The sequence below is a fragment of the Mustela nigripes genome, chromosome 14, assembly GCF_022355385.1.
Source record: "Mustela nigripes isolate SB6536 chromosome 14, MUSNIG.SB6536, whole genome shotgun sequence".
NCBI lineage: Eukaryota > Metazoa > Chordata > Mammalia > Carnivora > Mustelidae > Mustela > Mustela nigripes.
Genome location: NC_081570.1, coordinates 13,573,489 through 13,588,417, shown reverse-complemented (window position 1 = coordinate 13,588,417; position 14,929 = coordinate 13,573,489). Strand labels below are relative to the sequence as shown.

At 55.6% G+C, this 14,929-nt stretch overlaps 1 protein-coding gene across 2 annotated transcripts in view; it reads left to right on the top strand.

Moving 5' to 3' along the window:
- Positions 1-14,929, top strand: part of CAPZB (capping actin protein of muscle Z-line subunit beta) — a 125,885-nt gene that overhangs the window by 80,406 nt on the left and 30,550 nt on the right. For both annotated transcript variants that reach the window (XM_059376438.1, XM_059376437.1), the window contains exons 3-4: positions 6,477-6,598; positions 11,739-11,852. In XM_059376438.1, the coding sequence (XP_059232421.1) occupies positions 6,477-6,598; positions 11,739-11,852 (236 nt within the window). The remainder of the gene's footprint in view (positions 1-6,476; positions 6,599-11,738; positions 11,853-14,929) is intronic.

Sequence of the window (14,929 nt, the reverse complement as noted above, 5' to 3'; positions counted from 1 at the left end):
TTCTGGTTGAACAGTTGTTTTCAACATTAATAACTAATGGAGAAGGGGAAGAGGCAAAGTAGAACCACGTGGCGGCACAGGCACGAACCTCGCTTGCGGCCGGAAGCTTCTGATTTGTATCTCTTTTCATGTGATCTGCTGTTGGGTTAGACAGTAGAAAAAGCCTTCAGTTTGGGGCAGCAGCAAGAGTGGATGTGATTTTTTTCATAACCGAACTGTTCTGTATCTCGCATGTCCTGTCTCAGCTCTCTCGCAAGTAGTTCTGTGACTTCGGGCACGTTCTTTCTCCAAGGCCCAGCTTACCCTTCTTTAAAATAAGGGTTCTCGGGGCTCCTGGGTGGCTCAGTGGTTAAGCGGCTGCCTTTGGCCCACGTCAGGATTCCAGAGTGCTAGGATCGAGCCCTGCATCAGGCTCCCGGCTCAGTGGGAAATCTGCTTCTCCCTCTGCCCCTGGCCCTGCTTGTGCTCTCGCGTGCGCGCGCTCGCTTTCTATCTCTCTCTCTCTCTCTCTCTCAAATGATAAAATGTTCAAAAAGTAAAAAAAAAAATAAGGATTCTCTAACTGTTCGACATCAAGGGGTATTTTGAAGATTAAAGGAGGTGTTACAGGGAGAGGCTGTGGTACGGTGCCTGGCATGCACTCCCAGGGGCGGGCTGTGGCGTCCTGCTCATCCTTGTGCTCATTATTATTAGAGGATCACCCGTGGCTGGGGCTCAGGACATCCCTCCTGGGGTTTTTCCCTCCCTGTCCCAGTTCACTTTGTTCCCGTTGCGCTCCCCGCCTCCCCCACCCCCCCACCCCCCGCCCCCACCACACACCAGGGAGCCAGGTGGTGGTGTAAGGGGCATGGCGCTCCCTGCTCCCTGGGGTGTGGCCTCAGGGGAGTTAGTTCCGGGCAGTGGAGAAATGAACCCGTGGAGCCCTGAACCCCACCCCACCAGGATGGTGCTCGGGCCAGTGAAGTGTTGTTTACAGTTCCAAGTCACTTAGAATTAAGTTCAAGTTCCCCCAACAGCCTGGACTGATCTGACAGCTTTGGTGTTACCCGAACATTCCTCACAAAGGCTGTTAAGCGGTTCACATGGGCAGTTTGGACAGAAACCATCCGGCCCTCGGGTGTCGGCACCAACCACATGTTCTCACTCCGAGGCAGCGGAGCCGATGACACGAGCTCCCCGCGGTGAACTCTTGGCTTTGTTTGGACCCGTCCTTTCATTTAAATTGCCCTGCAAACTCCTGATCCTGGAGACTTCATGGGATTTCTTCCACTGTCCTAAGCACTTGACAGGACTGAGTGGGGGGTAGACTTGGGGCTTGAGTCTGGAGAGTGCTGGTAACTAATGGACGGCAGAGATAAACGGCCTTTCTTCGGAGTTTACGGTAGGACCTCCAAGCAGTCAGCAGACCCGCTGGAGCCCCCACCACCCCCTGCGTGTCGCTGGGCTGGGTCGAGGGACGGGGCTCTGCCTCTCTAGGCTCAGAGTCAGCACTCAGACTCCAAGAACAGTGAGTAGCCAGGGAGGAGGAAAGTGATAGCTGATGGCAGGATTAGAACGGCCCTCCCCAAAGCGTTTGGGCTTCCGTTGACATCTGCGTTACTACAGGAATTCCAAAGAATATGGCATCTTGGTCAAGAAGTCAGAGTTTGGGCTGGGTTCTGAAGGGTCCTCGATTTGAGAGAAGAATGGGTTTGGGTTGCCGGATTTAGCAAATGAAAACATACGGCACGTAGTTCAGAGTCGCCGTGTGTCTGAAGTTAAAGTTGAACTGCCCAGTGGTGTATTTTCTCCCGCAAACCTTTAAGGGAGGATATTTTTAGGCAGAAGAACACATGTGCTTACTGGCATGTGCAGAGAGCTGCGAACAGGGCAGGGTGGGGGTGGGAGGCTGCGGGGGGGCGGTGGGGGGGGATGGTATGGGAGTAAGGTTGGCGGGTGGCGTGCCAGATCGTGACTGACGCACGCTCGGGCAGCTGCTCTGGTACAAATCTGGGCACGCCGTGTCATCTCCACTTCTCGGTCCCCGTGACGACAGCAAGAGGATTCTTCCAGAACACTTGATCTCTGATCAAAGACACGGGACTGCTGGAAGGGAGTGGCATACAAAAATATGGTCCAACTTGAAAGTTGATCCAAAAGCCAAAAATTGTACTTGCTTGGGTGAAGAACCGGCTGGCCGTAGCATGTCGCAGATGCTCCTCACAGAAGGACACGTCCCCCCGCGCCCCAGGAGTTCCCCGTGGTTGTCTGTGCGCTGCTGTAATTTTGTGGTGACAGTGCAGATGCGTGTTCTTCTGGGGTTGGTTAGTACCTGGCCGTGGACGTTGAACGCCCAGTCACAGATCTTCAGGGGTGGTGGGATGGGGGAGCTCAGAAGCTCACGCGGATGCTCTCCTCGGGCCTGCTGCTGTTGCCCCAAACCGGGCAGCAGTGGGGTGGAGGTCAGCTTTGCCCAGACCTCGTGGGATCGAGAAGTTTCGTGACCGAACAGGAAAGGTAGGCTGGGGAGGGAGCAGGAGCGGCCGCTGGGGACACCCGGCACCGCAGACCCACCCGCTGCACCCCTGCCTTAGCTCTGTACTTTGAAGACCTTGAGTTACAGTGTGGGAGGAGTGGAGTCTCATCCGGTGCTTTACACTGACCTTGAAAGTTACCCTGATCTGCTTGGACGGCGGGGAGGGCTGGATCCCATTTTCTAGACCAGTGGCTGCCACATTTTTTTATTTCACAGGCCAGAAACTTTCTTCTTCTTCTTTTTTTTTTTTTAAGGCGGGGTGGGGGGTAGTGGAGAAAGAAAACAAAAGAAGAATAGGGCATGGGGTCGCCAGCTTTTAAAACAGAAATCAGGGCGCCTGGGTGGCTCAGTGGGTTAAGCCGCTGCCTTCGGCTCAGGTCATGATCTCGGAGTCCTGGGATCGAGTCCCGCATCGGGCTCTCTGCTCAGCAGAGAGCCTGCTTCCCTCTCTCTCTCTGCCTGCCTCTCCATCTACTTGTGATTTCTCTCTGTCAAATAAATAAATAAAATCTTTAAAAAAAAAAATAAAAAAAAAATAAAACAGAAATCAAAACCTCTCATTTCATAACATTAAAGGCATCTTAATACCCTGCCCCCAAAAAGGTATTCTCCAAATAAAGGATGAATACATTTAACTGTATGAAGGATTTTATATCATTTTGTTTATAATCTTTCTTTACCTGTGGTATTTTCACAGAGCAGTGACGTCCATGTCACAGACCAACAGCAGTCGGTCTCCAGCGACGCTCACTCACTGTGTTGGGCACGCGAGCCACCAGCGCAGAGGCTGGAGCCCAGTCGCTCAGTTCCCAGTCTCGCCACCGTTGCTGTGCTGCCCGGGTAGTGATAAAAGCACAGGGCTTGAGTTACAATGCCAGCTCTCTCGTCTTAGGGCTTCTGCACTACGTCACAATGCATACATGAGAAACCACAAGTGAAGTTGGTCGCTGGTATCCTTCTAAGTTCAGTTTTTGACGACCAGTTCTTCTGATAAATGTCCTTACTGTACACCAGCTCACAGACTTGAAAACAAAGCAGACTGGTGTTTGGGAGGCTCGGTCCCGGGCCCGGATGCGGCGCACTCTGTGTGGCGCGCTCCCTGGAACGTGGGCCCCAGCGATGCTGCCAGGCCCCGCCCCCGCCTCCAGCAAAATCTCCGTTCTGGGGAAGGGGATGTGAGATAGCAAATAAATTTAAAACCCTCTTCAGTCAAGGGGCGCCTGGGTGGCTCAGTGGGTTAAGCCGCTGCCTTCAGCTCAGGTCATGATCTCAGGGTCCTGGGATCGAGTCCCACATCGGACTCTCTGCTCAGCAGGGAGCCTGCTTCCCTGCTTCCTCCTCTCTCTCTCCTGCCTCTCTGCCTACTTGTGATCTCTCTTTGTCAAATAAATAAATAAAATCTTAAAAAAAAAAATAAAAATAAAAATAAAAATAAAAAATAAAAAAAAATTAAAAAAAAAAAAAACCCTCTTCAGTCCATATAAGTGCCAGGAAGAAATTATTGAAATACTTCTAATTCGTGGGTTAACCTTTTGGGCAGTGGTGCGGGCTAGCCTGCTTTGTACCAAATCCCATTAGCTCACAAGCTTTCCTGGGTCAGGTGGTGGAGCTGCAGAGTAGCAGGACGGACAGCTGGGCCCAAGCAGAGCATTTCAGAACTGGATTCTAAAAGGTCCATTTGTATCCAAGGCCTGGAGCGGTGTGTTGAACTCAGATGGGACCCAGACTGATGTTGCCATCGGAGAATCACAGACAGCGCATGACACGGAGTACAGAGGAGGGAGAGTGGGCCCCTCGGTGTCTGTTACTAGCTTGTGTGTATATCCCCCCCCACCCCGCCCCCACCACACCCTGGGCTAGGCGCCGAACTGAACGCCGGATGCGTGGTCTCATTTGATTGCCCCAAATCACAGTGAGTGGGGTTTGTTCTCCCTACTTGACAGATAGGGAAATTAAGCCGATAGTGCCAGGGCCCCAGCTGGTTAGAGCAGGGTTCTAGGCAGGAGTCAGGGCCCAGCAGGTAAGCTAAGGCAGCAGCCCAAGAGAACAAATGGTGCTTCCGGAGAGGGCTGGTCTGGCGGGCTGGCATTGAGGGGCTGGGGCCATTTCACTGGGGCCTGCGCAGGAAAGCAGGCCTGCTTCCAAATCCCAGCCGCCCTGGGCCTGGAGCTGTTTGAGTCCTCTTCTTGGCCGGGACTTTCTTCCAGGCTCTGTGGCCATCAGTTGCTGAGTGGGGAGAGTCTTTGCCACCACAGTGTGCCTTCGGCAGTCACTATCCTTCCTCTTCATGACTGTGTTAAATCAGAGTTTGAGTGTCTACTGCTTGCTTCTTGTGTGGGCCTGGGGCAGCTCAATAACTCTGGGCCTCCGCTGTCTGCGGTCTGCAAAATGGGCATAATACACGCGCACTTCACACAGTGAGAGTGAACTCTGGCCCAGCTTAGTGCATGGTACACAGCAGACACTTGGAAAATGGTGGTGGGGGTGTGGGGGTTGACGTGCTCATCACCAAAACTCACTTTGAAATCGCCCTGTTTGGGGGCGCCCGGCTGGCTCCGTCAGTGGTGCACGCAGTTCTTGATGCTGGGTAGGTTCGAGCCCCATGTTTGCTGTAGAGATGATTTAAAAATAAAATTTCAAAAGGAAAAAATAGCCATGTGTGTGTGTGTGTGTGTGTGTGTGTGTGTGTGTGTTCAAGGCGAGGAGATGCAGGCGGGCATCGCAGGTTGTGTGCGGGATTTCGTGGGTGCACATTCCTTGCAGGGCTGGAGGACCCGCACCCGCCCGTGTAGAGGGAACCGGTTGTCTCATGGAGGCCAGAGCTCAGGTGAGCCAAGGTCTCCATCCTCCAGTCATGTTGGTTGGGTCCTGGCGAGCTGTTCTGAAGTATCTTGGGGCTCAGCAGAGGGTCCTGGGGAAGCCCACAGACACCAGGTGGTCTAGGACGTGGCTGTCCCCTGCCCTGCCTTTCTGGAACTGCTGTAGCAGTCCGCCGCCTGCTACCAGGCTCTTCTGGGTATCTTTGCCATATGATCTAACTTTTCCATTTGGAAGGGCTGTTGGTGCAGTTGGCAGCCACTGGCCTGGTAAACGATATGGTGGGGCCTCCATAAACCTGGGGCCGTGAAACGAGTAAGTCAGCACGTTGAAAATACAGCATGGAAGTGACTCAAGCCCAGCGGAATCCGTTTCTGAAAGTGCTGCCGTCCCTTCCTGGAATATGTTGGTGGAAATGGATGTTTGAATTGGGAGGAAGAGGCCGGCAGCCCGGTTACTGGTGGAGCCCTGGGTCCCGTTGGGCAGGATTTGCCCTGGGAGTCAGCCCTGCCTGGCCCAGGCCCCGGGGCCACCCTCCTCCTCGGTGACGTGGCTCCACGTGGGTCCACCTGAGACAAGCCAGCCGGAGCTCGGCGCGGGGCCAGGCCAGTGTGCAGCTCCCTTTGAGGCAGGTAGGGGCAACTGTGCAAGCCGGCCTGGTAGTGCTTGGCCAGGGGCCTGGAAAGTGTTGGAAACTCCACCCAGCATGGGAGCCCTTGGGAGTTCTTGAGCACGGACGGGTTATTCTCCGAGTTCTTTGGATTCCTGGTATTTCATATGTTTACCTTCTTCTCAGGACTTGAGCTTGCACTTTGCCCACCAGAGACCAATACCAGGCACAAACACTCTTAACCGTACCAGACCACCCTGGCGACCAGGTAATTAGAGCTGCACGCAGGTTTGGAAGGCAGGCTGTGTTGGGAATCCTGCTCCACTGTAATTCAAGAACAGATTTCTTTATGGAAGGACACAGTTGGTGTCAGACACATGTGGAAAAGAACAGAACAGGCCCATGACTCTGGCAGAGGACCAGGGGCCAGATGTTCAATGTGCTGACCGTGATGTGGTCACAGTTGCCATTAGCCAACCTGGGTTGGACGTGTTGTTCTAACCCCGGTTCTGCCTTTTCCTTTCTTTCCGCCAGGTCCCCAGTCTGTGCGAAGATCTCCTGTCTTCTGTTGACCAGCCCCTGAAAATCGCCAGAGACAAGGTGGTGGGAAAGGATTACCTTTTGTGTGACTACAACAGAGATGGGGACTCCTACAGGTGAGCACCCATCAGCCCTCGCCTCTCTGGCTTTCTGCCCTTCCTCCCGTCCGTCCTTCCATCCAGTCAACCTCTGTCTGTGGAGGGCCTCCTGTCAACATTGGAGACTCAGCAAGGAACAGAGGGCCCCAGCCCTGGCAGAGCTTCTGGACTGACAGGAGAAGGCCCTTGTCATGGCACAGAAGTTGCACGAAGTCGTGTTGAGGTCGCGAGGTACAGGATGTACCCGGTGTGGGGATCTGGAGCACGAGGATGACCTGTGTGGGCGAGGGATGTCGAATGAAGCTTTGTCCAACAAATACGGGACTCCTTTCTCTTCCTGACGCCGTGCCGAGGGCTGTAGATGACAAGGCTGCCATTTGTCCCCACACTGGGCGGTCCCTGCGCTAGACCAGGACATGCTCCTCGCGGCTGCTGGCCATGTGTTTTGTTTGAGGCCTCCAGGGCCAGGCTTGTTTGGAACTGGAGGAGAGCATGGAAGAGGCTGGGGAAACTCCTGGAAAGTTTGCTGAAGGAGGTGGTGTGCGAACTAGGTGTTTAAGGGTGTCTAGGCATTCTTCCTGTTAAAAAAGATCAGGAATCCTTAAACCCTCCAGCATTTCTGTGATGGATGGTTGAGGTCAGTGCCTTGGAGAATGGCAGAGGAATGCAGTCTGCTTTAGGTTTCTAATTTAGAGGCCATAGAACCCAGGCTGGGTCTTAAAGGTCCAGCTTAACGTTCTTCTGGGGGAGCAGGCAGATGTCAGCTCCAAACCAGCACTTCCCCCTCCCTGAGGCATTGAGGCCTTTGACAAGTTCCTTGTTGTTTCTGGTCTTTGGCTTCCTCCCGTATCATCCGGAAACGAGAGCATTTGTTCCTCCAGCAGAACGTGCGGTACCCTCTGTCAGCCTGTACCGTGTATGCGGGCTCTAGTCTCAGTCCCTCTTCTGTGGAGCTGCAATCCCAGTGAGGAGGCCAGCTCGCCAGTAAAAGCGGAAGTGGTAGAACATGGGGAAAGTGAGTCAGGAAAATAAAAAAGGAAAAGGGGAAGGAGAGGCGGGGTGGGAAGTCAGGGAGGCGCCCCTGTTAGCGGGACGCTTGAAACGGACTGGAAGATGAGGAAGTCAGGTCATGCGCGGTATGGGAGGAGAGCCTCCAGGTGTAAAGTCCCGGTTGGGCTAGAGCTTGGCAGGAAGGCCGGAGCAGGAGGTGAGGCCAGAGGGCACAGCACGGAGTCACCAGGGTTACGAGAGTTGATAGACTCCACGTGCCGAAGGGCACAGAGCTTGGTGTGAATTACAGAGATTTTAGTAGTGCTGACTTCTCAGAGAGACCAGACAGATGTTTTGTGATCGTGTCCCCGTGCCAGCTTCAAATGGAAGTTAGATCAAGAGTAGATTGAGGCCTAGTGCAGACCAGAGACCAAGGGGCGATGGCGAGCCTTCATCGGACTTGAGGTCTGTTCTGAGAGCAGTGCCGGCGGCAGGCGCCCGTGGATGGGGGGAACGGTGGGGGGCGACTGCAAGGCTTCTGGCCTGAGCAGCTAGAACGGAGGGCCCTCTGTGGGTTGAGGTGAGGAAGACTCTGTGAGGAGCTGGTCTGGGGACATTGTAAGCCTGAGATGTCCAGTGGGCTGCGGAGAGCCCCAAGCTCCAGGAGCGGGGGCAGGATGAGGTGGACGCGTGGCTCCCCCACCTGTCCCAGAGGTGCTGAGGCAGCCCTGGGCTAGATCGGGTTCCCCCGGAAGGGCCAGTCACTGTCGGTCGTGGGCATAGCGCCAGGTCCAGTCCCCGCTAGACAGAAGTCTGGTGGCCCTAAGTGGTCTGACAGACCAGACGACATAGCAATGAGGGACAGCTGGCCCGTCCAGCCCTGGGGTTCAGAGGCAGCTTCCCAGGGGGGCGATCGTTGATCTGAGTCTTGCTCCCCCAACGTCATCACTGTATTTCTGGCTTGCTTGTTCTGAAAACTCCGGCTCGCTGTGGACGGCAGCTGTCCCCAGCAGCCCGTGGACGTCTGCAGTCATTTCCAGAGCCGGCGTCCACGCCTCACCAGGCTTCCCGGGACTCGGTGCCTGCAGCCCTGCGGGTTGCCCCACCGACTGACTCCCGCATTCCTGGGGCCCCGCCAAGGGGTCTGGGGGAACCTCAGTCTAAGAGGGGTCCCAGGTGTCAGGGCACAGAACTGTTCTTTCCTTTTTCTCTTTTCAGTCTAAAACTTCAAGGTCTTCTGATTCTCTCCACACACTTCCATCCTAACTGTGCTTGATCGTTTGCTTAAATAAGATCCGTATGGCGTGACCATTGCCAGCAGCACTGTTTGAAACCTGTTAGCTCAAACAAAAAGCATTCTCTGAGGGAAATGAAAGGCCTGACTTTTGAAATCTTAACCGTTCCTGTCCATCTGTCTTTTTTCAAACGGCCTCCATTTAAGCTCTTAAATGTGTTCCGAGTGCCCCTTCCACTAAGAATATTCTGGGTAATGTTATGATTTTTTCCCCCAGCTACAATTACCCCGGCTCCAGGACTAACGGCTTCAAATGCTGTCGTCTGTGAGCCGGGAGAAATGTGAGTTACAGGCTTCTTGAAAATTCCAGGCCCCCGGTCTACAGAAGAGAGATGGGCTCTTGTGTCTAATCAGGTCTCCTCTAAATGAAAGCCAGTTGGAGAGGGTCTTCGAGGCCCTCAGGAAGGCGAAGGCTGTGTAGCCGGGGGAACGAAGGTCAGACCTGGGGGTGTGGCGAGAAGTCCTGAGCAGGGCACATGGGGGAGGGAGGCCTCTGGCAAGTGCAGGTCCCAAGCCTAGTGTACGAATCCGTAGTGTGGGGGACCGCACCCTGCCGCTGATTTGTCTCGGGTTTGTTGTTGTTGTTAAGTGCTTCGGTGTCCCTCAGAAAAATCAGGCTCCTTCTCTGCTGGTTCGGAGGACCCTTGGCACAGTCCCTTTGGGTCCCCGTTCCCACCTGCGCTGTGAGGCTTTGGCCCATCACCGCTGCTCACTGCCCAGGAGCTCTCCGGTTGGCACTGGGGGGGCGGAGGGGGAGGACAGCACAGGCGCCTTCCCCACGTGCCCTCACAGCCTAGGGAGCGGGCGGGCTGCCGCGGCTGTCACATTCCACGTTCATATGCGAGAGTTGGGGCTGGCGGGGCTTCTGGGGGGGGGGGGGGGGACGGTGCGAGGGCATCTTCCTGCTTTTAACAGCTTTCTCTAATGAGCGCGTTGTGAAGCGCCAGGCTCTGTTGTGCGGAGCGAGCACTGGCCATCAGGACAGGAAAGACTGGCCCTCTGAGAAACTCCGCTCCAGGATCGGTTGTCTGCATCAATTCAGATACAGTAGAGTTAAAAATATAGCTCCTTGGCTGCGCTAGACACATCCCAGTTATTCAGTGGCCTTCTGAAGCTCGTGACTGCCATTTTGGACCAGCTGATATAGAACATTTCTGTCCTGGAGTAAAGTTCTCCAAGGCAGCACAGTTTAGGGGGTTGCTGGAAGATGGGTTCTAACAAGAAGAGACACGTCAGGCCTGCTCTGGAAGCGAGAGGCCCCTCGGTGAGGATGTGAGGGTGCCCAGTGTCGGCTTCACACCTGCCCCCTAAGCCGGATGGATCCTGGCTTACCCGACCTCCCTTCCCCATGCCATGTGCCCAGTCCCGGGTGATCAGAACTGGCCGCTGGTCATGGGGCAGAAAGGGCATCGTACCTCGTTCTTGTCAAGTCTCTGTACCAAGTGAGGAGAATGGCGGGGTGGAGTGGCGGCTGGGAAAGAGGGTTTCCAGAGGCTCCTTGTGCCTCACAGTAGCCGGGGCTGCTGCTGTCTGGAGCCCCTTTTGGGAAGCAGGCACAGTGACTCCCAGCAGCCGAGAGAGCTGGGACCTCTGTGTGGAGGCAGCCCTGGAGAGCGGCCACCCAGCTTGCTCTGGTTCCATACTTGGGAGAAGAATGATGGTTGTGCGTGGAATTCTTTAAAACGGGGTTCTGAGGGTGGTGGTCCCCTTTTTCCATAGCATCAATTCCAAATTGAAAGGTATTGTTTGAGCCTTCCATGAGGTCGAGGTTGCTTGTCAGAGGGATGGGAAAGGCCTAATGCCGAGGAGTGGAAGGACTTTGTCCATGGCTCATGGCTTTCCCACCGCCCTCCATTCCTCTCAGCTTTTCCTTCTCGTTCTTTCTCTGAACTCCACCTGCTGGAATTAACAAGTAGGTACTTCCCCTAGAACCGCCTTTCCAGTACCCTCTGTCACTAAATGCTTTCCTGATGTGGCAAAATATATTTTTTTTAATGCAGCAAGTTTTGGGGCTGGAAAATGAGAGGCTGGTTCTCATTACTTGGCAGTCTTTCTTTTTTCTTTCTTTTTAAAAGATTTCATTTGTTTATTGATAGAGAGTGTGTGCACAGGCACACAAGTGGGAGGAGGGGCAGAGGGAGAGAGAGAGTGTTGAGCAGACACTCTACTGAGTGCAGAACCCGAGACCGGGCTTGATCTCGCAACCCTGAGACCATGACCTGAGCCAAAACCAAGACTCGGACACCCAATGGATTGAGTTTTTAGCAGGCTGTGTATTTATTCGTCCATGGTTTCAGATGGGCAGGCTCTCCCATTCCCGTGGAGAATAGGACCCGTTAGGCTTTCTCATGTGTCCTCAGCAGGACCTGCCTGCCTCTGCGACCGGCCGCTCTCTTAGTCCTTACCTGCGCAGGGAGGTCTCCGGAGTCCGCATTCGTCTAGCACTGCCTACAGGTCAGGGAGGCGACGGGTATCAGGGAAGCTGTCTGTCCCATTGTTGACAGCACACGCCCAGCTCTGGTCTGGGCACCCAGGACGTTTTCTCTTTTGCTCCTGACAGCGGCCCTGTGGGTAGCAAATGGTAGCCTTATTGAACACGCTCGGGGAGGCAGGCTCAAAGAAGTCAAGACACTTGCCGGAAGTCCACAGCTGGTGAGCAGCGGCACTCAAGGTCCCTGCCCAGTTTTGTCTGCCCCCAGCCCTGGCTGGGCAAACCTCAAGGAAGCCGTTGTTTATTGCAGGTCCTGGAAACCTCTTTGCTGTGGGTAGTGGCTTTGCCTCTGAAATGTCGGACAGCCGGGGCTCGGCTCACAGCTCACAGGCCGTGTCCCCTGCAGTGACCGGTGTTATTTCCTTCTCCTTCCTCCCCTCCAGGTCACCGTGGAGTAACAAGTACGACCCTCCTTTGGAAGACGGGGCCATGCCTTCCGCTCGGCTGAGGAAGCTGGAGGTGGAAGCCAACAACGCCTTCGACCAGTACCGAGACCTGTGAGTGACTTCCTCCCTTCCCGCGCCCGTGGTTCTGGTTAGTGCATCACAAAGGAAAGCGTGTGCAGGCGCAGCAGCCTTCCTCGAACCCGTGACGTGGCTTACCCAGTGAATTAGAACTGAGCTGTGAGGGAGAATGCTGGACATAGATGGCGCCCGGGTCACTGGCAGGGGCCTCGGCGGTGCCGGTGCTGGCGTGTGCAGGCCTGCCTGTGCGGGCCCGGCCTGGTGCCTCGGATACCAGCAGGTGCCCCCAGTGCTGCGTGCCTTGTGTGCGTCGTCCCAGAGCCTCACAAACACCATAGCTGGTAGCCCCCTTGCACAGATGGACAGATGAAGGCTCAGAGAGATTGAGGCATTTGTCTGACGCGAGCAGCAGAGCCGGGAGTCCGTCAGGCCTGTCTGTCTCCGGAGGCCCCATGTTGTTACCATCCTGCACGCCCCGACCAGTCGTACCTGCGGCCTGGAGACCCCGGCCCACGTCAGGGCCCTTGCCCTCTCCGAGCCACTTTGTCCCTGACTCCTGAAGTTTTGGGGGCCTTCGCCCTGTCTTGGAAAGCATTTGTGCTGGATCTGCTTAGATCCCCACCTCTCTTCTCCGCTTTCGTCTGGTCCTGCTGCACCCCGTCCCACCAAAAAGAGCGGCCACTTATTCACCCTCCTTGCAAGAAGGGCTCTGGCGAAGGTTAGCCCCTGAACCAGTAGAATCTCGTGGTAAAGTAAGTTTTGCCTTGAGAGTAGAGTGCGACTGTAAAAGACCCGGTACCACCACCACACAAACTCGGTCATCTCGGGGAAGGGCCCACAGACGTTCCTGTGAAGGGCCAGACGGCGAGCTAAAAGTTTGGGCCTCGTGGGTCTAAGAAGTCCCTGTCATTTACTCTTTTTGTCTTGTTTTATGTGTGTCACCGTCTACAAATGTAACCCCACACAGCCCCAAAACTACAGATGTAAAAGCCCTCTCCCAACCCTTAAGGCGGGTGAGATTTGGTCTGCGGCTGTCATTCGCCCGCCCGGACCTAGGATCTCGGCAGGAAAGTGGAAGTGGGAGGAGCGGAGCATCTGAGCTGCTGGGACCATTGTCCCGGAGCTAGTCCTGTGGCGTGGGGACCGCGGGCTCCGTGTGCGGCAGTTGGCTGGCCCTCCCTCTCATGGCAGATTCGGGGGAACACCCTTCATGAGGAGAAGTGATGCTTCTCAGCCTGACACACAGGCCAAAAACACATGACGCCAAAGCAGACAGAGGGAATACCAGGGCCCGGCCTGGAGGAGGCACGGTCAGGCGGGCCCCCATGTGTCTGCGGGCCCCGGCTGCACCCCCATGTGGCTCGGCTGGAGCTCGAGCAACCGGCACATGCCAGCAGGTCTGGCCCTTACGTCTCATCCCTGGAGGATCCTTGGGGACGAGGGTTGCCCCTTATAGATGAGGAGACCGTGGGCTCGGGTCACTAAAGGACTCGCAGTAGGACGCAGAGGCGAAGAGCTAGGATTGGGTCTGTGTTTGCCTCAAGTTCCCGCAGGTTACCAGTCTTCATGGTTAAAGTAAGTCGTTGTGTTGAACGTGCCGTCATGTCCGGAAGGACGCTGTCGGAGCCCAGTTGCTCGCGCGGGGAGGCTGACATGGACAATCGCTGTGCCTTCGGTGGCTCGTGGTGGGTTTTACTGTCGCTTTCCCCGGCCATTCGGCAGGAAGCCAGTCCGGCTCTCACACAGGAGCTTCCGGGTGGGGTCCGGCTCGCGTTGTAGTGGTACGATTGGCAACAAGAGGGCAGCGATGATCAAGCAGTCCCAGCCCCATGTGTCCACAGTTGGCTCTGTGTTCATAGCCCTGCGGCTCTGCTTATCCCATGTCTCCAGGACAGCCCGTGTGCCAGGATCGTCCCTGTCCCAGAGGAGGGGACAGAGTCACAGAGCCACAGTACCTTGCCCGGGCTCACACAGCTGGTGAGTGGTGAGCCTGGGATGGAAGGCCATCCTCATCCAGTTCCAAAGTCCACAATCTTCATTTACTTGACCTGCACTGAAGGTGCCCACCAGGTACTGGGGGTGCATCCTTAAACGTGGCAAACCATGTCCCCACCTTCTGGGGTGTCTACTGTGGGAAGACACCATGTGTGAACAGGTGTCACAGCAGGTGGCAGGATGAGGAGTGACTCGCTGCTGTAAGAGGAGCGGCTGGGACGGCCTCTCCAGGACGTGACCTTGGAGCTGAGTGAGGTCAGATGCCGGGAGGGGGCTGGCCATGCCAGCGGCCAGGAAAGAGCGGTCTGTCAAGGCTGCTTCTGCAGGCTCCTCTTGGATTCCGCGGGGGGTCAAAACGAGAGTGGTTTCTTTTACACACTAGGGTTTGAGTTATGACTTCCTGAATGAAGCGATTCGGACGTGTGGCCTTTGTACTGGCCTTTGGGCCAGCCCTGGGGAAGAGCCCAGCTCTTTGACGTCTTACTTTCTTTCTCCTTCTTGCCTTGTTGGTTCGCATGTGTAGTGATGCGTGCTCATTGTTAGGCTTGTCTCTTCTGTGAGGCCTTGACTGGCCACGGTGTTCACCTCTCCTCAGGGCGGTCACACTGCTCGGGGCTACTGAGCTTGGGACCCCACCCCCCACCCCCGCCCCACTCCAGGTGTATCTCCTTATGGCACCTCCTGGGAAGACTTCCCTTCCTGGGCAGATGTCCATCTGGAAGGTGGCAGATGTCTGTGAACCTGTGCTCACCTCTCCAGGGGCAGGTGACCTACTGGGGGCATGGGAGGGGCTGACGGGACCACTGCTGACACCCAAGTAGGAGATCAAAGTGGACAGGCCCAGAGCCAGCGGTGCTGTGGCCATCCGCAGGCGTGGAACATGGCCCAGAGGACACCCTACTGTCCCCAGCATCAGTGTGCTGCTGCTGGTCAGGGGGTAGAGTGTTCAGGACCTCTGGGTGTTGGGGTGTGGGGTGGTCCGTGTCTCCCCAAGTGACAGGCAGCTGCCAGCCACCACAGGGGTGGTGGTTAGAGCCATCACTGGGGATCCAGAGTCCTGTTTCAAACCACCCACTGTTATCAGAGTGATGAGGACGTTCTCTCCTGAGACCACG